Source organism: Sitophilus oryzae, unplaced genomic scaffold (genome assembly GCF_002938485.1).
Source record: "Sitophilus oryzae breed Bouriz unplaced genomic scaffold, Soryzae_2.0 scaffold_466_pilon_pilon, whole genome shotgun sequence".
NCBI classification, from domain to species: Eukaryota; Metazoa; Arthropoda; class Insecta; order Coleoptera; family Curculionidae; genus Sitophilus; species Sitophilus oryzae.
In genome coordinates this window covers 1,427,086-1,449,378 of record NW_022147047.1, presented here as the reverse complement: position 1 = coordinate 1,449,378, position 22,293 = coordinate 1,427,086, and the positions used below count along the sequence as shown (strand labels likewise).

At 32.8% G+C, this 22,293-nt stretch overlaps 1 protein-coding gene across 1 annotated transcript in view; it reads left to right on the top strand.

Annotated features, from left to right (window-relative positions):
* Positions 1-20,963, top strand: part of LOC115886008 (RNA-binding protein MEX3B) — a 177,213-nt gene extending 156,250 nt beyond the window's left edge. The window contains exon 2 of the mRNA XM_030905034.1: positions 16,278-20,963. Coding sequence (XP_030760894.1) covers positions 16,278-17,305 — 1,028 coding nt within the window. The 3' untranslated portion in view covers positions 17,306-20,963. The remainder of the gene's footprint in view (positions 1-16,277) is intronic.
* Positions 20,964-22,293: the final 1,330 nt, after the last annotated feature.

Below are 22,293 nucleotides of genomic sequence, written 5' to 3'. Positions count from 1 at the left end.
ACGACATAGCTTTAGTTTTAGAAATGTTGACACTCAGGAGGTTCGCAACCAAATCGCACCAAGATTTAATGGTGATTAAGTCATTTGATATAATCCTATGAAGTGACGTGACGTCCTTGTTGCTCCAAGTGAAGCTAGTGTCGTCCGCAAAAAGACATATTTTACCACTGATGTTTATGTTAGCAATGCCGTTAAGAAAAAGAAGAAACAAAATAGGGCCTAGTACTGACCCTTGGCGTACTCCATATTCTATTGGCTTGCTAGAAGACAACGTGGTATCCACCCTCACAAGTTGACTTCTGTTGCTCAGATACGACTTAAACCATTCGAGAGATGTTCCCCTGAACCCATAGTGCTGCATATTAATTAAGATCTTATGATTTAAACAGTCGAACGCCTTAGAAAAATCACAGAAAATTGTTGCTGTAGGAGGAAAAACATAGCGTCATTTGTGGACTTGTTGCTTAGAAATCCAAATTGATGTTCAGTAAGTATTTTGTACTTAAACAGAAAAGATATCAGCCTTCTTTTAACCAACCTTTCTATGATCTTAGATAGCGTTGGAAGGAGTGCTGAGGGCACGGAAGAGTTCTTTTAGTGTTGTAGTAAACAGCTTTAAAGATATCGCATCTCTCTGTCGTACTCCTTTGCTAGTTGGGAACTCTGAGGTTGTTTTATACATCATTACTCTTGCTTTGACTTCTTTGTATATATTGGCGAGTTTCTATGCAAGGCCTGTCAATACTTTGTTTCGCTAAGGCTTCTATTATTGCCTTAGAATATATATTGAGTCAAAAGCCTTCTTCAAATCCGTCCTTTTCTATTAATCTATACCAACCCGTATATCTTATGTTTAAATTTATCTGCTCTGTCATAGCTCTCTCAACATGATTCTTATTGACCAATTCAATCAATGTTACGACGCCGTGTTAAAAATACGCTTCTTACGTACGCCACTGACCTGGACATTTAACCGGGCTCCACTATTTTCCAAGTGGCATTTACCCTAAAGCTATTTCGAGAAGTGCGAACTACTACCACGGCCTCTAATTATATGTCTTTCTCTGTCTGGATTGCGGTGACGAGTCAAACAGAAGTGTAATGTATCCTGGTCTGGATAACGGCCAGAACGGTGACATTTCAGTGTCTCGTTCCCAATAATGCACTAGGAAAAAATAAATCCCCGCTAGAAATTTTGTTGTGAAGCATCGGGGAATTTGAGAGAATACGAGGGATTATCGCTAAGTAATTGAAAAAAAAAGAAAAAGATTTTTTGTTTCAATATTTTATTTATAGATTTCTATTTCGATTATTAACTCGTCCATTATGTGTCTAGTTGTAATTGATAGTCTATGAATAAAGATAGTCGTTTGACAGATTTAACCGAATAATAATCTTTGTAAATTATAGCCTATATGCTATTCTGCTGTATAAGCTATATTGTAAAGTTTCATTAATATCCATTCAGTAGTTTTGGCGTGAAAGAGTAACACAGAAAGTATACATCCATCCATACATCCAAACAAGCTTTCGCGTTTATAATATACAGGGTGGTCCGAACTGTATTCCGGAAACTTCGGCAGCATATTCTGTTGCATAAAAGTTCGTATGAATGTATGTTCTAAAATGCTTAGTTTCGGAGATACAGGATGTAGAAATTTATTTTTATTTCAATTTTTTCCAAATAATTTATGAGGCAACGTCAATATTTGGATGAAAATTGGTGTTTGGGTTTTTTTTGACATGAGAAATTTCATTTTGGTGTCAATATGACTTCGACTTGTAGAGGGCACCACCTACATTTTTTTAATTGGTTTGAAGAGTAATAAGTTTTCGTCTGTACCTGTATAAAACTGCCGAGTAAAATAGTTACAGAACAGCTATCTAGCAATTGCCACACCTGATCGTTCAACCTTGTGGCAAGTGAAAAAATACGTAAACATTTAGAAATAATAAGAAAAAACAGCAAATTGGTCGAAGGAATTTATCCTTATCATTTACTCTGATAAATGTTTAAAACTTTTCAAATTTCAATCCTTCATATTTTCTCAATCGACCGATTTTCAAAAACGAAGCGGGAAAGTATAGAGAATAAAAAGCCCTTTTCATTGCGGTACCACTTGACCCCCCTTCCCATTTGAAAAAAGTTGGGAGATGACACCCCCGCTTAGAGAGTTGAAGATTTTGCAATCATTTTTGGGGCAAAAGTTGTTCCCCTCACAAACAAAATAGACGTGTTTTTGGATTTTTTGAAAATATATTATTCTAGGCCACCGTGTATATATAAACAATTAAAGAATGTTAAAAATAGGACAAAAAATAATATTCTAATAGTTTAGAGTGTACCCAAGAAAACTAGATGTTTCAAAAATTTGTGTTGAAAATTCCACCGAACAGGCAGGTAGCAGTTAGGCAACTAGACAAACAAACATCTTCGTCCCCTTGTCCCGGTACTACTCCTTTCGTAACCAGACCGACATATAGCACGGTACCACCCATATTCCAAAACAAATATACGCTCTGGCGGTAAAATAAACAAGCGGGAGGTACGACACACACACAGAAGGAACAAAAAAAGGTAGTACCCTAACGATCAAAGACCGAGCACGAAGACAGAAAGAACAGAAAAAAAAACAGACGAATCTGTGAAAAGGTCTGTCTGGTACTCTCACATCCGGTGGAAATAAAAATCTGTTTTCGATTAAATAAAGACGAAAAAATGGTTTACTTATACCACAGTACATTTAGATAGTACCACAATATTTACCATTTTTCAATTTGTCCCTTTTTTATTTTTGTTTTTTGATAATTTTAGAAAATGGCTACAATACTCTCAAAGGGGTGATGTATTGTCAAAGGAGTGTATTGTCAAAGGGGTGATGTATTGCCAAAGGGGTCATCTACATTTTGTTGAATTTAAAAAGGTCTTATATAATTGGTTTATTCTAAAAATTAATATATTCATTTTCATGCCCTATGTCTCATTATGATTTTTTATTTAATCTTTTATATAACTTCTAAAATAAAATTAAGGTAATAAATGCTTATGAAGAATATTTGTTGGATTAGTTAAATTAACCTATACTGTAATTATATGAAAAAAAGATGTTATTATTATCTATCTGGTTCTGTTATACTAATGGTCGGCATTTCTGGTCTTGGGTGCAGGTTTTCATGTGTACGAAGAGTACGGTCAACACGCTTAGTAAAATAAGATGTACCTACTGAATAAAGACAGAAGGCGATTATTTTCCCAAGCGCATGGAATCTAACGTCATATTAAGTAGTTATGTAATAAATACTTCGTATTTTTGCTCACTACGACTTACTAGATTGCCATAACGACTCACTCCTATACACGTAAACGCCGACCTAAAGGTTTGCTTGCCAGCGGGGTAGATGTTATTATTATTGCATTTTAACCCTTTTTAAGCTTAACGCCTTTTTGCCTACATTATATGCACGCCACTGATTTTTGAACCAAAAAAAGAGTTTTTAATTCTAGGAGTATTGTTCAATGCAAATTAAAGAACTTTGACCAGATCAGGTTTCATATGACCTAGAAGTTCAAAATGCGTACTATTTTAGATGCAGTTCAACGAAATGCTGCTATATTTAAATACATTTTAGTTTGTCATCGAGTACAACAAAATTTTTTTGGTGTAGTACCCTACAATATCTCAATCATACAGATAACTAATATAATTTTTCAGAAAATTAGTTCTACAGGTTTTTTTTTACTTGCCTATGTACGTGGGTCCAGAAATGCATAATTTTGAAGATACGGAGTGTTAGAATTTTTAAATACCATTATTTTTTTGAGTATGCTGTTGGCAATAGTGAACATCCATGCTATAAATCGTAATTTGCTATGCAACATTCTTAAAACTACAGACAAACTAATACCGTATGATCGAGAAAAAACGGCGCCAGCGATGGCAATGAAATGAAGATCGCTGTCATTTTATATGTAAATTTATATGGGAGATGTCATCGATCGTCATTTCCCAGCCAACTGGACGCCATTTTTTTTTCGGTTATACGGTACATACAATAAAATAAAACTGCAATTGACCAGTGAGATCAGTGAAACTTTTTTCATGTCTTTTGATGACACTGTATTCCGGAAATCATTCGGCGGCATATTCTGCAGATAAAAATAAGTAAAAAAGTTCCAGTAAATGTATGTATGTCGTAAAATGCTCCGTTTCCGGAGATACAGGGTGTAGAAGTTTCATTTTTATTTCGGTTTTTTCCAAACAGTTTCTGAAGTAACGTCAATATTTGAATGAAAATTGGTGTCTGAGAGTTTTTTGACATGAGAAATTTGATTTTGATGTCAATATGATTCCTATTTGTAGGGGGCGCCACCTACATGTGTTTTAACTGTTTTGAAGAGTAATAACTTTTCGTCCCTATCTGTATAAAACTACTGACTAAAAAAAATATTTTTTTGTGACTTTTTACGTAAAAAATATCTCTTGGGAAAAATCGCTACGAGCATCCGTTCTCAAGATATTTTAGAATGGAAATAGTCAATACATGTCATTATTGACAAAAAAAATAAACTGGAATTTTTTTAAATTAATCATAATTTTTTCTGCGAGAAAATTATGTTAAAACAGTTTCTGTTGAACTTTTGGCACTAAAACATTTCAAATTTATGATTTGAGTCTAATAACTATTTGTCAACAGGTTTAATTTCTGTCAATGATGACAGGTATTGATAATTTCGATTCCAAATATCTCGAGAACCATTACTCATAGCGATAGCCAAGACACCTTTTTTACCTAAAAAACGTGGCAAATTTATATTTTTTTAATCAGTAGTTTTATACAGGTACGGACGAAAAGTTATTACTCTTCAAAGCAGTTAAAGCACATGTAGGTGGCGCCCCCTACAAATAGGAGTCATATTGATCAAAATCAAATTTCTCATATCAAAAAGCTCCCAGACACCAATTTTCATCGAAATATTGACGGTACTTAAAAATAAATATTTGGAAAAAATAGAAATAAAAATGAAATTTCTACACACTGTATCTCTGTAACTAAGCATTTTAGGACATACATTTTACGAACTTTTTTACTTATTTTTATCTGCAGTATATGCTGTCGGAGTTTCCGGAATACAGTTCGGACCACCCTGTATATGACACACTCATACTTCACAGTGTATTTTTGGAATACCCTGTCCAATATAGTTTCTTGAGTATAGATTGATATTTTTAGGACATATAATTTTTATCAAAAAATAAAACTTGTCGTAGTTTGAGCATGTCACCAATCAGACAATTCTAAAAATAACCCTATGTATCTTGTTTAAAAAATAAAAATAACATAAATGTCGAAATGAAAAATAATAAAAAAAAAATGTCGTTAAGTTTAATGCTCGCTATATTAAAACTGGTTCGTTTAATTCAGAAATAGAGTAGTACCTACCAGTCGCGCAGTACTCAGCCTCCCACAACGATACAAAAGCACGCATTTCTATTTTAGGTTTCTTTGCTGTGGTCTCATGGTACAGCTTTTTAGGGTTTTGCCGATAATAGTTCTTTTTTTGTATGGTTTTGCTATAAATATCGTTTGACAAATACTACAGTTGTTTATTTAAATGTAAGGCCTTGGGCTTCGTCTTTGGTTTGCTTACATTTTTAAGTTTCATCCTATGTGTATTTTTTACCTTACAGATCTCTTTTTTGTTTCTCCCCCTTTCTTGAGTTATAACTCATCATACAGTCTGGGGACTTTAACAAAAGCCAGTATCTGAGACGGCTTCACAGAGGCTAGCTCTCTATCTCTGATATCAGTCGTACCAAAGTTTATGGCATGAATGGTTGTCATTACCGTATTAATATAACTTATAAACACACACAATGTGAATAGCGTAGGAGGTGGCAACATTGCAACAACTCTCAAAGCACTATAAATAAATTTCCGGAAACTGAACAAGCGGCACCCAAAAGTTTTTCTTCGGAAAACATAAACAACATTTTTTTGCGAAAAACTCATAGGCTTGTTTCTGGAGTCGAACTATACTATAGTCTGTCCAACGACAAGATCCTTGACAGTGATAGATGTCTGTCATTTTAATTTCAATGTAGTGTGTTTTATTTTACAAAGAAATAAGTTGGTACAATTGGAACGCATAGCAGGAAATTAATATATTTAAAATTTGACTGACAAGTGATAAAAAAAACTGTATAAAATTGAAAAAATGTAATCGAGTTATTTTATTTAAAAAAACGGTATGTGTTAATACAAAACAAACAAGAACAAAACACTACATACCAAAAAAATATCAAAAAGAACAATTTTTTACTTTCAAGCTTCAAGAAATTTCCTGCATTTATTATTATATATACTATATAACAAATACAAATTTGTAATATTCCACAGGAATAAATAAAACAACGTAAATAAAACAAAACTATTTTATTAATAATAACACTTACCAGATTTTATACCTTAAAGGTTGATTAATTAACTTTAATCTTAATTTTTTTAAACCAGTACATTTTGACATTATTTTTCTGCAGTACTAAAATCCATTATTTACCTATCGTGTGTTTGCGATATTCTACAGCTACTCCAGTTTTTAGTATATGTTTAGTACGATCCTTGTGCCATATACGAGATGCACTTATCTACGACGAAATGGTATACAAACTTTATTGGTGTATAATACTTTCTGCCTGGGCAGCGAGTATTAACTATAAACTGTGCTCTGGGTCTACAGTTCACTTGACTTCAAATGACACGAAACACACGTAATAACACGAATCAAAATGCATCATCTTCCATAATTTGACAAGACTTTGACAAGCCTCAAAAATCTAAAGGCGAGTTTATACGCATCGGCGTCTGTTTATCGTTCATTGTTCCGTCAAACCGATAAAATTGAAATATGATCTGTCATTTTTGAAATAAACCAATAAAACAGGTTAAAAACAGCTAGAGACGACCATGGCGGATTTATATTTTTAAGTTAACTTAAAAAATATTAAAATATTTTTTTAGTAAAATAAATAGATGGTATGGGACGTCATCTGCTTTTCTTCTGTCATCGTCTGTCGAAATCTTACCTGAGAAAAAAAACAGAGTATACCATTTAAAATACTTGCACTTATTTCTAGGACACTTTGTATATAAAAAAGTATTCGATATTTTTTTGAAGTTAAATGGGCAGAAATAGAAATAAGGTTTTTTTGCCGAAACAGAAATTTAATAAACATAGACATTCAATATAAAAGTTGTCTAACTATATATAACCCTTTGTTAGATTTGATTAAAAGTGTTTTGAGCCTCCGGTAACAGCAGTCGGTCGGAAAACAACTCTAAATTGAATTTTCCACCGACGATGCCATGAAACGCTTCATACGAACTTTCCCAACGTTTTTTTTTTCATCAACTTTCATAGGAAAAACTTTCCTCTGCTCCACGTACAGATAACAGCATTGAGGACATTCAAACTTTAGTTTATTAACTACTAACTGTGCTTGTTTACAATTTTCAGGTTTTTATTAGCCTTATTTTATTTTTACCATACCAACAGGTATGGTAGGCTATTAAGATCGGGAAAAAAAGTTTTTTTTAATTTCACTCAAAATGAGTTATTGGCTCGAATGGCTTAGGTCATATCTTGGCAACAGAAGGCAGCTTGTGAGGATTGATACGTCTATGTCGTCTTGTAAGCCTACAGAATGTGGTGTCCCTCAGGGTTCAGTACTTGGCCCTATTTTGTTTCTGGTGTTTATCAACGACATTGCAAATCTAGACATCAGCGGTAAAATCTGCCTCTTTGCGGACGATACTAGTTTCACTTGGAGCGGCCCAGATGTTGCGGCACTATATGATACTATATCCAGTGACTTACGCACCATTAAGTCTTGGTGCGATTCTAATCTCCTATGCCTCAACCTTTCAAAAACTAAAGTTTTGTCATATAAAAGTACTATACAACCTTTTGTACTTAATAACACCACCATTGACGTCGTGGACTCGTGTGAAATTCTTAGGACTTGTTGTAGACAACTCGTTAAAATGGGACTTTCACATTGAAGCTCTATCAAAGAAACTAAGCGCTGCCTGTTTTGCGCTAAGATCAGTTTCTAAGGAACTCAACTTCACGACCTCTAGAATAGCCTATTATGCCCTTTTTGAGTCACATCTTCGTTATGCCCTTCCATTCTGGGGTACTTGCTGCGCAACAAAATTTGATCGTGTTTACAGACTTCAAAAGAGAGCAGTTTGATATTTATTGGGACTGAACAGTAGAACTCACTGCCAGAATTTCTTTAAAAATTTGAAAATACTGACTCTTCCTTCTTTATTCATTTTTGAATCCGTTTGCTTAATCCGCAAGCACATATCTGCTATTCCCGAAAGGCCATCTCATAACTATCCACTTAGGAATGCAGAGCACGATCTTTATCTGCCAACCCCGAGCTCAGAACTAGTTAAAGGTTCAATACTGTACAATGCCAAAAAAAATGTACAATCATCTGCCCTTGAATTTCAAGTCGCTTTCATTCTTTCCCGCATTTCGAAAAGCTCTAAAATCATACCTACTGGAGAGAGCCCTATATGCGGTAAACGACTTTTTTGTTGGTGTTTAATTATGAACAATTTTGAATTTTAAAATTTTAATCTCACACACTGGTCAAAGGTCAAGTATTTAATATTTTATAACTCTAAAATTATATCTATTTACTGCGTACTGTTCTAAAATTGTCCATGTATATTCTTTTTGTAATTTTAAAGACTTAATTTTTTTTGAATTGTATTATTTGTATAGTGTATTTTTTTGTGATTTTGTTGTTTGTGAGTGCTTTGTCAATGAAGCTGTTTTGGCTTTTTGTACAATAAAGCGTGGTTTGTTTTTTTGTTTTGTTTTGTTAAAACTACAAAAAAATATCATACTCGATATTTATATAATTTTTCCAGTAAAATCACTTCAATTCTGTTAATCTATGTTATTTTTTATTTTTCAGAAGAAAATAGAACAAATTTGTTATAAAAGCTACCCAAAACTGATTTATTTGATATTTTTAACCCTTATATTTATATATTTGTGCATTTTGTGAGGTACGGTGTTGAGTAAATTAACAAAAATAATTTGTGTAAGTGATTTTACCGGAAAAATTATATATAAATATCGAGTATGATATTTTTTTGCAGTTTTATTAGAAAATATTTGAAATTTTTGATTGGTATTATTTTTGATCGCTGATATCTTTGAGACGGTTGATCTGAGGAACTTTGACGTTTTTTGTAGAACGTGAAATTTCCTATAAAATTTCCCACGAGAATGTTGCGGAAACAAATCTTTCCGAAATTATTAAAATTCAAAAATAAAAAAAAATCCGTGTTTTTTAAATGGAAAAACAACAAATAAATTGAGACAAACCTTAATATTAATATTAAGGGTTCTACTAGGCGCCAAAATGTTTGTTTTAAATGTATTTTCAACTTTTCAACACCATAAGAAAAAAATTGGCGCCGGGAGGCCCATACTAAAATATGTTAATAAAAAGTTCTTTTAGTTTCAAAGTAAAGAAATTTTTCCAATTTCGATTTAATTAAGTTTTAACCCCCTCCCATACCCCCTTACCAACCCCCCACCCCCACCAAAAACTAATGGCCAGAATCTCGGGTGCCACAGTATTTTTGTGCCAAATTTGGTTAAAATCGGTTTAGCGGTTTTTGAGTTATCGTGTTACAGACAGACGGACAGAGGGACAGACAGACAGACAGACACCATGAAAATATTTTGTATTTAGGTCATTTATGACCCAAATAACTCATTTTGAGTGAAATTAAAAAAAACTTTTTTTGCCGAGTTTAATAGCCTACCTGATGGTATAGTCGGCTAAAAAATATATTTTGCAACACCCTAATGTGGCCTATAAGCCCGCAGATTACTATTGCAATTTTCCGATCATTGGAACCGTAGTACCGCTCTATTGTGCATCTCCTGCGATGCACCTTCCCCTGCGGTGGCCGGCGACTGCAGCAGCTTTCGGTGCAGTCTTCTCCGAAGGTTGCACCGCATTCTGCGGCATCACGCACGGTGTCTGGGCGTAGGGTTGAGTGTCCGCGCGCAAGGTGAATCGCTTTGACCTGCGGGCCCGCCACGGCCGACGTGGTCGCGTTCAGGGTTGGTAAATAGACACAGCCAAAATGAATCGCTTTGCCGATTCGATCCATTTTAATCAATTCACCCAGGGGATTCGTTCAGTTCGATTTGTTCGATTGAACGAGATCCAGCGTCCTAAATATGTCGCGTTAAAACAACGAACCTGTAACTCTAACTTAGTTAGCTAACTCCAAGTTCAAATTATCAAAGTGTTTAATACTAAATATTTACTGAAGTTTATTTATTGACCAGTTATTGTGTTGTATTTTAAATAATTTATATCTTTGAACGGCAATAACTTATTTAATTTAAATGGAACACCCTGTATATTTTAGGAGAATCAGATGCACAATTTAATTGTCTATTAAGTTGTACTTATTATACCATTTTCTTATAATTTAGACCTCATTTATCAATGTACCCATGGAATATTGACATTTTATATTATTTTTAAAGTAACAAAAATACAAATTGTACAGGTGCTAAAAACGGTAATATTACTAGCCCATTTGTATACAAAAAGAAAACTATTTAAATCTTTATAAAAGAGTATACCATTAATTAAATATACCACCATTATTTCCGCCCTAATTGTGTTAGTTAATAAATTATTCTCTCTCTAAATAAATGTGGATTTGAATCAGAAATCAATATAATAATAAGTTATGAAAATGAACGTCTCTGTTGTTATAAATAAGCATTTGTCAAAAAATGAAATTCATTTTTTAAGTTGTGACTTTTTACCACACTGTCTAATGCACATACAAGATTCAATTTTTTAGTATTTGGAGCAATTATTATTAATCAACGCAAACAGTCAATTAATGTAGTTTGAATACTGGAATCATATTAATTATTCCTCTTAGTCCTCTTTAACACATATTTAAACAGTTTTTTAATGTTTTTTAATCAAATAAACAAACTATATCGACTATATTAGTATCTCTGCTATTTAAAAATGTGTTACATCGTTAAAAATAATCGAAAACGTAATATTCCATGTGTATATTGACGAATGAGGTCTAAATTATAAGAAATTGCATTTTCTACGAAAACTTCAAGAGATAGGTAAAAAGTGGTATAATACAATTTGATAGACAATTAAATTGTGCATCTGATTCTCAAATATAGAGGGTGATTCATTTAAATAAACAAGTTTTTGCCGTTTAAAGCTAGTAATTATTTAAAATAAATTTTTAGACACTCTATATAAGGTAGTATTATTTTTATTATTGCAATACAAAATTTAGTAAACAGAAAAACTGCAGTACAATATTTGGTTTTAAAAACTTAAATAACGCCTAGAGAAATGAAGTATTAACATTATTACTGTATTTTGACAAAAAAAACTAAATATTTCATAAACGGTAAGATTAAAATGCGATAAACCTTAATCAAATTTACCTTTATATTAACCGTAGAAACTAAAAATGTAATAATATACAGGGTGTTTCATTTAAAAAAATGAAACAACTTTGATACTTTTTATTTATTTGGGACACTCTGTATCTTGTAAAAATATTTTTAAATTATAGCTCTAATAGCCCTTCAACGAATCCAAAACTTAGAATATGCAAAAATCTAATGGTTTAGCTACTATACTCCGTGTCGTATGTGATGAACAAACCTGTATATACTCAATTTAAGACATTGTTTTTTTCTGTGTGATATTTTCAGTTTTATATCAAAAAATACATTTTATATAACATCAAAAATTAATACAACTCTATGTAAAGTTGTCCACAAGTAAATTTTTCGACAAATTTACATGTTGGTTTTACGCAACCCTGGTGGAAAAATTCGCAAGTTGAAGGACGACCCTGCCGCATACGTACACTCACACATAAACAAGAACAGGCCGATTGGTTTTACTCTTTAATTACCTGTAATTTTATCTATCGGAGTAAAAACGCTGCAACTCGTCCTTTTATCCTTTTTTATCCAGCATTGCCAGCTCTCCCTCTGTCTATCTGGCTTTATGTCTGTCACAAACATATATGCGATATTTACTATTAGATTATTGCAAATTGAAATAAAAATCACATTCTGATGAGACCAGTTTTCATTGCGATAAACTGGTCAATTAAAAATGGAAATGGACTTGTTTAAAGAACGTAGTTAAAAATTATTAATTACTTATGAAGTTTAAAAAAATATTAATAGAAACAAATCTAAAAAGAATAGGTTATGTTAGAGAGTTCTAGGTCGAAATTTTAACAATGAGGGGGAACTATTAGATAGAACATTCCACAATTAATTAAATCTAATTTACTGACAGGATGTATTTGATGATATCCTGGGGGAGTGTTATATATTTGAACGATTTACCTTTAATTTGACCTATATAATTAATAAGTACATAATACACTGTGTCAATTTTAAAACTTCCCACCTTTACAGTTGAGGGTTGGAACCTTTGGTGTTACACAGCAAAATAAAAACACTAAATCACCACAATACACCAAAACACTTTTACTTTTACACTGGACGCGCGTTTCGCTAACCATGTTAGCATCATCAGCAGATGATTATAAACTGACTTAGTTTATAATCATCTGCTGATGATGCTAACATGGTTAGCGAAACGCGCATCCAGTGTAAAAGTAAAAGTGTTTTGGTGTATTGTGGTGATTTAGTGTTTTTATTTTGCTTTCCCACGTTTAATAACTTTCTTGCAGTTAAACTTTTTTCTAGGGGGGTCGAAATACTAATAAACAGAAAACATCATAAATATTAACGTTTCTGTTCTCAAATTCGAATGAGGTGGCAACTTCGAGGGAGGCATGGGTGGCACCGTTTGAAGCTTTGTTTCGGGATTGGCAAAGTAACCTCAAAAAATTTACATCAAAAATAATAAAAAGCAAAATAAAAACACTAAATCACCACAATACACCAAAACACTTTTACTTTTACACTGGACGCGCGTTTCGCTAACCATGTTAGCATCATCAGCAGATGATTATAAACTGCTAAAGTTTATAATCATCAAATTATCTGTTTAACACCAAAGGTTCCAACCCTCAACTGTAATCAAAAATAATCTAAAAAAATAGTACCTACCTAGTTAATTTGCGTTTATTCGATGTCTTATCACTAAAATTCCACAAAATGTCTTGCTATTCTATCAACAAACTCTAAAAATACGTTGTTGTCTTAACAAAAAAAATGTTCAGCAAATTTAAAAGATAGCTAAAAAACTTAAAACAGGAATATGACTATTCTTAATTCGATTTTGCTTGTTGGGCTGTTCAGTGATAACTTTTATTAAGTGCATAAAGTGTGAGAATGGTTTATTCTCTTCAAGGAAGAACTGAAGTTATTTTCATTTATGGAGAAGTGGGAAAGTGCGCACGAAGAACGGCACTGGTTTTCAATCAATGAAATCAAAATCGTGAAGTAAGTCACAGATATGTGCTGGATTTGGTGGCAAAGTTCTCCGAAACTGGTTCGGTGAGTAATAGAAAAAGAAATAACCTACGAGTGATGAACGAAGGAGCTCAAATTGAGGTTTTGGGATTATTTGCAGCAGAGCCCACCAGCTCCTTGGGGACAGTAGCACAAAAGACAGGAATATCACACGAGACTGTAAGAAAAACACTGAAAATGCATAAATTCCATCCATACAAAATGCAGATACTTCAAGAACTCTATAGGATGATTTTGATAGAAGAATAGAGTTTTGTGAAATCATGATTCGTCAAAGCCAACCCTAACATTCTGCCGAATATCTGTTTTTCCGATAAATGTAGGAAATGTTAAGAAACAATGGAGTGATGAAAACCCGCATATTTTTCGAGAAGGACATACACAATATCCCCAAAAAGTTAATGTTTGGGCTGGTATTCTTGGAAATGCTATTATTGGTCCTTTATTTATTGAAGGAAACTGTGTGATCTTGTTGTGATTGAAGGAAAAGGTGATCTGTATCTTAATATGCTTCAAGAGACTATTAATCTTCTTTTCACACAAGAGCTAGAAACTCAAATTGATGCAGAGGGTAATCCAGTTTTACAGGAGTATTTGTTAACATTCCAGCAGGTCGTTGCTCTACCTTATTATTTTCTTCCGGTCCGACAGTAACTAAACGAGAGATTTCCGGGTACATGGATTGGCAGAAAGGGACCAATTGAATAACCTCCAAGATCACCTGATTTAACACCATTAGACTTTTTTCTTGGAGGACATCTTAAATCCATTGTTTATAAAACACAACCTACTGATATTGATGATTTGAAAATGCGAATTACGGCAGAATGTCGGTCAATTCCCTGTGAAGTTTTCCGAAATGTTTACAGGCTTTATTATTGTTTACAGAAAAATGGAAAACATTTTGAACAACTTATAAGGGCGTAAGTGGTGTAGTATGTAGGATATTCTAATCATTTGTACTACAAGGAGATCCATTGCAATAATTTTTGTGTAAACACTAGCCTGAAAACCAAAATCTCAATGTAGGCATGTTTAATTATTTCTGCAACTTTGAAACGCGATTATTCGAAAGCCTCTGGACAAAAAGCAACAAAGTAGGATACTACTGAAAAGAGCATTAAATGATGTGCCACTTGACCCTCATTCCCATTTAAGATTGTAAACGTGACATCTACCCCTCCTAGGGGGTTGAAAGAAAAAGGCTCAACATATTCATTTAAAGTATACTCCTAACAAATAAAATTGACGTGTCTTTCCGATTTTTAATATTTTTAACTGCAAGAAATATATTAAGGGTGGGAGGTTTTAAAATTGACACAGTGTATATACAGTTCATACCAAATAAGCTTTTAGTCACGTGATTAAGCTTGACCGGCACAGCGAAATTTTAGCGACAAAAATAAATTAATTATAAATATATAAACAGTTATTTTTAAATCAACAAAACTCACCTTCTTAACAGCACTTAAGGGACATAAAGGGCCGCTTACATACTACCGCTTTCCCGTTCAAAATATTCTAATAAAGTTACCATGAGCTTTTTACGGCTATTAAGCTTTCTTGTACACTTTGCACTGAAAGAGGTTCTATTTTTAGAACCTCTTTTAGTGCAAAGTGTACAAGACAGTGTTTGACTGCAAGGTCTGCTAGTAAACATTTTGAAGCTTAAAGTATCACAACAGTATTGATTTAAACCAAAAACTCATATATAATACAAAACTAAAATGTCAAAACGAATAACAATGGAAATAAATAAATAAATATGGCAACTTGACTAAAAGTTTAATTGGTATCAAATATAAATATATTTATATTATATACTGCCCTTATTTATTCTTTAGAACCATAATATACTAGAAAACTAAAATAAGTGCTCTATTTAAAACTGAACTATATTTAAGTCGCTGTAGTCTAAAGCTTTTTCAAGTAAAAAAAAATAATAAAGGAGCTCAAGCGCTAACAACAGCAAGGGAAAACACAAAGCGGAAAAACAAAAACAATCACAAAACGAGATTGGTAGCAATTAAACATCTCAAAGACGATTTTATTATCCTTTGATTCGCCTACGTGCTCTAAAAGCCTTCCTCCTCTTCTTATAATTCTTCTTCTTCTTTCTTTATTCCCATGGCTTTTAATTCATACGCTGTTTGAACGAGATCGTTGGCAAACAAACATACACACAAAAGAGAGAAAAAATAAGACGAGGTTGAGGATGAGAGAGCAAAACGGCGAGTACAGGTTTTCGACCGACAAAAATAAACATAGACAGAGGAAAAGATTGAGTCTTAGACTGGAAAACTTATGTATGTATGTGTAGTTAAAGGATATATTTCTTAAACGGCTTGAAAGCAAAAATATATTATACGAAATTATAACTGTAACAACAAAATATGATTTTGAGTTCATTTCCTTAAACGAAAACTACCTTTTTATGTATTTTAAAGTTTTATACATTGTGTTCTAGTCAGAGCTGTAACAACTCAGTTTTAAAAAGACTTAAATCTTAAGTCATTTAAAAATGAGGAGAATTTAAAAATAATTTTAGTATCTAGTTACATCCTCTCTCGATACTTTGTTTTTTGGTTACACTAAATTTTATTAACCCTAAGACCGTGTAGTTTTTATTCTGCGAACCATATAATGGATATGCATCCAATAATTCTCCATTAAGATTAAACTCCAAACTAAAACAATTTTTCTTTTGTTCCAGGTTGCAAGATCAAGGCTCTCCGCGCCAAAACCAACACCTACATCAAGACACCCGTGCGCGGCGAAGAACCAGTGTTTGTCGTCACCGGTCGCAAAGAAGACGTGGCCAAGGCCAAGCGCGAGATCCTTTCCGCAGCCGAGCACTTCTCCCAGATCCGCGCATCCCGCAAGAACAACCTAGCAGGCCTTGGCTCCGGTGCCAGCACACCCCCAGGACCCCCAGCCAACATCCCTGGACAGGTCACCATTCAGGTTCGAGTACCCTACCGCGTAGTTGGACTGGTAGTCGGTCCAAAGGGAGCTACCATTAAACGTATCCAGCACCAGACCCATACGTACATCGTCACTCCCAGCAGGGATAAAGAACCAGTCTTCGAAGTCACCGGTCTGCCAGATAGCGTGGAGGCTGCCAGGAGGGAGATCGAAGCTCATATAGCTGTCAGGACTGGAAATACCACAGGTTTAGGATCGTTATCAGGTCTAGGAGGGTTAGACGAATGCGATTTGATCGCTTCTTTGTGCAAGACTGGACTTAGTTCTCTGTTAAACTACATGGAGCCTTCGACAGATTCCTTTCCCACCATGACCTCGTCAACTAGCAGCAGCGGAGCGTTTTCAAGCTCGGGATCGTGTTCTTCTAGTAGTAGTTCATCTACCAGCAGCGGAGGTGGTGGTGGAAGAGACCTGGGAACTATTTGGGGATCAACAGACCGCGATGAAGGACTTGGAGACTCGCCAAGCTTCGAGACGTCAACGGCATTGTCTAGTATCTGGTCGTATCCATCAGTACCGGCACCCACCAGACCATCGCCAACCAACAGCACAAGTCCAGCCGATTCTTTGTTGTCGTCCAGCACCAAGTGCTTGGTGTGCGGTGAGGCTAAAGTTACGCACGCTTTGGTGCCCTGCGGTCACAACTTCTTCTGCATGGACTGCGCTAATCGTCTCTGTGAGACCCCGGAAGCTCAGTGTCCTGTTTGTTCGATGCCAGCGATTCAAGCCATTCGTATTTTCTCGCCCAACCCTTAAGGAGACCACGTGTTTCATCCCTCCAACTAATGAATCCTCCTTTTATTTCTCAAGAATGTTTTTTTTCTGAAAGCTCATTCGCGCAGTATTAGAAAATAAATCGGAATTTTTTTGATGGGCGAAGAAAAAAATGCTTGAGAAGAGGAAGAGGAGGGTTCTTCACATTCCCGTATGCGCGCCCTGTGTTCTGCTGAGTCGAATTGAATTCTTCGATATCGAGAAAAATCTCAATACAACGAATATATTACTATTATTATTATTACTAATATATTAAAGAGATATTTGTTTGATTAGACTGTTTTCGTCTGATTTTTTTTCTATTTTTTTTTCTTTGTATCGAAGAATTCTTTTTTTTTTCGACGAAGCATAGTCATCGTATGCCAGTTTTTCTTAGTTTCTTTCTTTTTTTTATTTAATTATTATTATTATTACCGTTTTTTATAATGTGTTTGATAGTATTTTAGAGAGAAAAATTAATCGGATTAATTTTTTACGTTTTTTTTTAAATATTATTATTACAAAAAAAAATTCCAAAAAAAACTAAATATAAAAGACATAAAAGTGTTTAAAAGAAATGTTGAAAGAGAAAGAAAAAAAACGTAAATTTTTATACTACCGTGTGTATTTAAAAAATAAATATATATGTATCCCGTGTTATTTTTTTAAATATATTTTTTTAAGTTCCGCCATTGTGTGACAAAAGTATCACGTCTTTAAAAAGTCTGAAACAGCAATTCTCAAAATATTTAATTTATAAGTATATAATATATATTATAATATAATAAATGTAATAATATTTAAAGACAGGAAAGCGTAAGATGAGAGTGTATGCGTGAGAAAAATACACGTAAATATTATAATATTGTAGCGAAAATTTTTAAAATATATCTAATATATACAGGGCCATGCTAAAATACGCCTAGAAAATTTCAGGAAAGAGAGTTTCTCTAAACAGATTAATAACAAAAAAATAGATTTTAGTTGATTCCTTTTAATAGTGAATTGCATATTATTTGTTTATAAAACAAAACAGTTTAGTAAATATGTTTATTCAAAAAAAATTCAAAATTATCTAATAAATTGAATCTGAAATTTTTTCGAAGTATTTTAAAATCGCTTTGTATATATTCGGTTGGGAGTGAGACTTCTTTTCCTTTGTTTTATCCTATCGTATAAAGTAGTCGATTTTTAAATATATAACCATGAGGGAGAGAAAAAAACTAAATGAAAACAACAGAGATAGAGAAACGAAAGTGCATAAAGATAAAAAATTAAAAGAAATATATCTAGAGAACCGTGCAACAAACACACCTGTGCGCCTTTCGGCTGTGATCCACAATTGACTGCCACCAACTGTCCCAAACTACGCCACCTTCCCCCTAAGTCGCTCGCGACGTCACCGAGCTCCCCCTAATAACTAAATACATATCCCATTTTTATTGTTAGTTGACTATATTATGATGTATATTTGCTTCTTGTTGATGTTTGACTCTTCTGTTGTGACTCTCGTGCATTGCGAAGTTTTATATAATATATTATACTAATATATAGATATACTTCTAGATATAATATAATAATATATTTTTGATCGACGAAATGTCGACGAAAAATTGAACGATGACCTCGCGAACGTTTCGAAGGAGTTGGCGTAGATAGTTTTGTTTTATATATTTTTTTTCGGCTCATAAGTATATCGGTTTTTGGTTTCTTCAAAAAATAAATCGAAGACATTGTTTACGATTTCATAAAACGACTCTAGGTTGGTGTGTTTGTTGCTGTTCTAGCTCTAAAAACTTCAGTATTCACCGAAAAGTTTTACTATCCCGTCTCGCGAAATGTTTTTACGACATAACCTCAAAGAAAGCTTAAAAATTCAAGAAATACTGGTTATTTCCGATTCCGATTTTTGGCGCAGGTTTGGTAGGATCAGTTAGAAAATGGGAGATTATTCATATTACCGGTGTTGGTAATCAGCTATGATGATTTTAGTACAATTTAAACTTACAAACCTACTTTTTATGTATACTTTATATATTTTGAAAATATATAAATTATATATAAGAAGACTTTTTTAATAACTGCTCAATATTTTCCTGATCCTATATTCACTATTTTATTTTTTACTTTTTACAGTTAAAAAAGTAGGTATTTCTTGTTCGGCGATTGGTGCAACCCAAACCCCACTTTCTAAGCAATAAGCAACTGAAGACATACAGGGTGTTCTCTTTTTAATTCGCTAACTTTTCGTATTTTTTTGAACAAGACTTACTTACGCCCATTTGAGGTTGTATCGTGAACAAGACTTTATATTACGGTTAACTTTTTTTGATTTGTTGATGTATAATGAATTTCTTTATATTGTATTTATGATAATCTTGATATACCGAGCTCTCACACACTGTATAACACGCCCCACCCCCCGCAGTGTTTGCATATACCGATATACCGCTCCTCCATACATATATGCGCTTATATACTTATTATATTAATATATTATATGTAGTATCTATTATTATTATTATTGTATTTAAATAGTAAGAAACTATATTTTGTTTTTTATTTATTTTTTTATCGTATATAGAATAGTATTTTGGAAATTAGTCGTTATTAGATAAATTTATATATATTTTATTATGATTATTATTAATATTATTATTGCTTGCTGGGCAAAGAGCGCGCATATCGGTTATATATACAAAGTGTTTAATAAATAAGTGCCGAAAAATCATTTTTTTTGCACTTATTTGTTTCTACATGACTATAGTAAATAATAGAAACGAAAAAAGACGTATATAGGGGGGAGTAAAAGGGGGGTGGTGGAGAGTTACACTACTAGACTTATCTAAGTTCGTATCGAAATTATTCCTATCCCCTCCGGAGCCCCCGCGACCACCTCCCCTATTTTATTTAGATTGTTTTTAAAATACGTACGTTGTAAATAGATTGTTGATTTGTAGCGATATAAAAAAAACTACCAATACTATTATTATTATATTATTATTAAACTTATTATTTTATTTTTTTACATATTTTTTTCTGAGAAAGATATATTATTATTAATAATAATTATTATTATTACGGATGTTAGTACAAGTTCAGTAACGCGAACGAGTGACTGTTTATTTCAAAATAGTTATAATTTTTTATTAGTTAGATCTATCATAGATATATTTATATTTGATATATTATTGAGAGACTTTTTTTGTATAGGACGGCGTAAAGTGTGATGATTACGATTTGATTTTTTTCTAATTTTATATTTTGATTTTTTATTATTATTATTTGAATCTTGCAAATGTATAAGTGTGTTTTTCTATTTAGAAATTTATGAAAAATTAGACGGTTTTTTCTCAATTACTACGAATAAATAGTGACTGATACCCCCACCCTTATCGTGTACGCTTAAACCCTGTTTGGTCAGCGGCGTCTATGGACATCTAAAGCGTCTTGCAGCACCGACCGAAACGTGGGTGTATTCCTTTATCTGAAGAAATATGCACTAGTATTATTAATAGATGTTAAAAATGGTTTTTTTATGTGAGTATGTCGAGACTGAGATACGCTTTAGGTGTCAATATGCAAAACTAGCAAATAATTTAAGATATTTTTGATTTTTTTATAATTTTTACATGCTACCAAATAAATTTCGTGATTTATATTTTTTTGTTATTGTTTTTTTTATTTCTTTTTTTCCTCCACAATACCCCATTTATGTTTTTTCAATAGAAATTGATGGGCAAAAACTTAAAAAAAAGAAAATTTCTAGTTTTAGAAATAAAATATATTGAAAAGATATTAATAAAGGAAATTTATTTTTTATTTTAACATACAGGGTATTTCAAAAACCTGTGCCATCTCAACTTAGGCCCGATTCTGCTTTGATTCGTAGCTATAGTTAAGTTAGTCTCCATTTTTTTTATTAATTAATTATACTTTTCATTTAGTTGCTTTTAGCGGTTTGAATGAAATTTTGAGGTAAAAGTCCTATAAGTGTTACATATTTTAATACTACAATTGTCGACAGATTTACCAGGGACGTGCATGTGGTCTGGAATATTTTTCTAAAAAGCCATGTACGCCACTGTCTTTTTCTTTTTAGCTATATTGTGTAGGCCGTTTAATGCTGATTAAAAGTTGTATCTTGATATTTGTGGATTTCGATCTCTTTGATGAGATTAAAGCAATTAATTTCATTAATCACAATTAATAAAATTAATATATTATTTTATTTTAAATTTTATTGAAATTTATAGGACTAGTGTACAGAGCTACCTAGAGCAGCTTCAAGAAAAAAATAATGGTATTTAAGATAATTACTAAATTTCTATTTTTTTAAAGATTTGATATCCTGTAGATTTAAAACTCGGCCACCCATGTTTATAAGAACTTTTTTTTATACTTTTTGACGACAAATTAATTAGTACTTATTTAATACTGGTCAATTAAGGACATTATATTTTTAAGTTGCTGTCAGTGTTAGGTTAAAGTAAATTAATAAAATTGTGTTTATCTCATCAAGAAGATCGATAAAATATTAAGAGGCAACTTTTAATCGCCATTAATAGGCTACACAGCTATTGTAACTAGGAAATAAGTCAGTGGCGTACAGTTTTTTTTTCAGTGATAAATAACCCACGTCCCTGTAGGCACGTCCCTGGGGAATCTATCACTTTTTATCATTAAAATATGTCGCACTTATAGTAACTTTTACACTCAAAATTACATTCGAATCGCTAAAAGCACTTGGAAGAAAATTATAATAAATGGAAAATAATGATGACAAACTCCTTGTAGCTATGAAACAAAGCAGAATCGTACCTGCATATGTTGATATAAGAAATAAATCTAATTTTTTTGTTTTTTGAAACACCCTGTATATTAATAAAAATACCAAACAGCGTAAATAATTCAACAAAAAAATGAAATATTTTAGAATTAATTCAGCGAATTTTCAAGCAAAATAAAATATATTTTTATGCATAACTTAT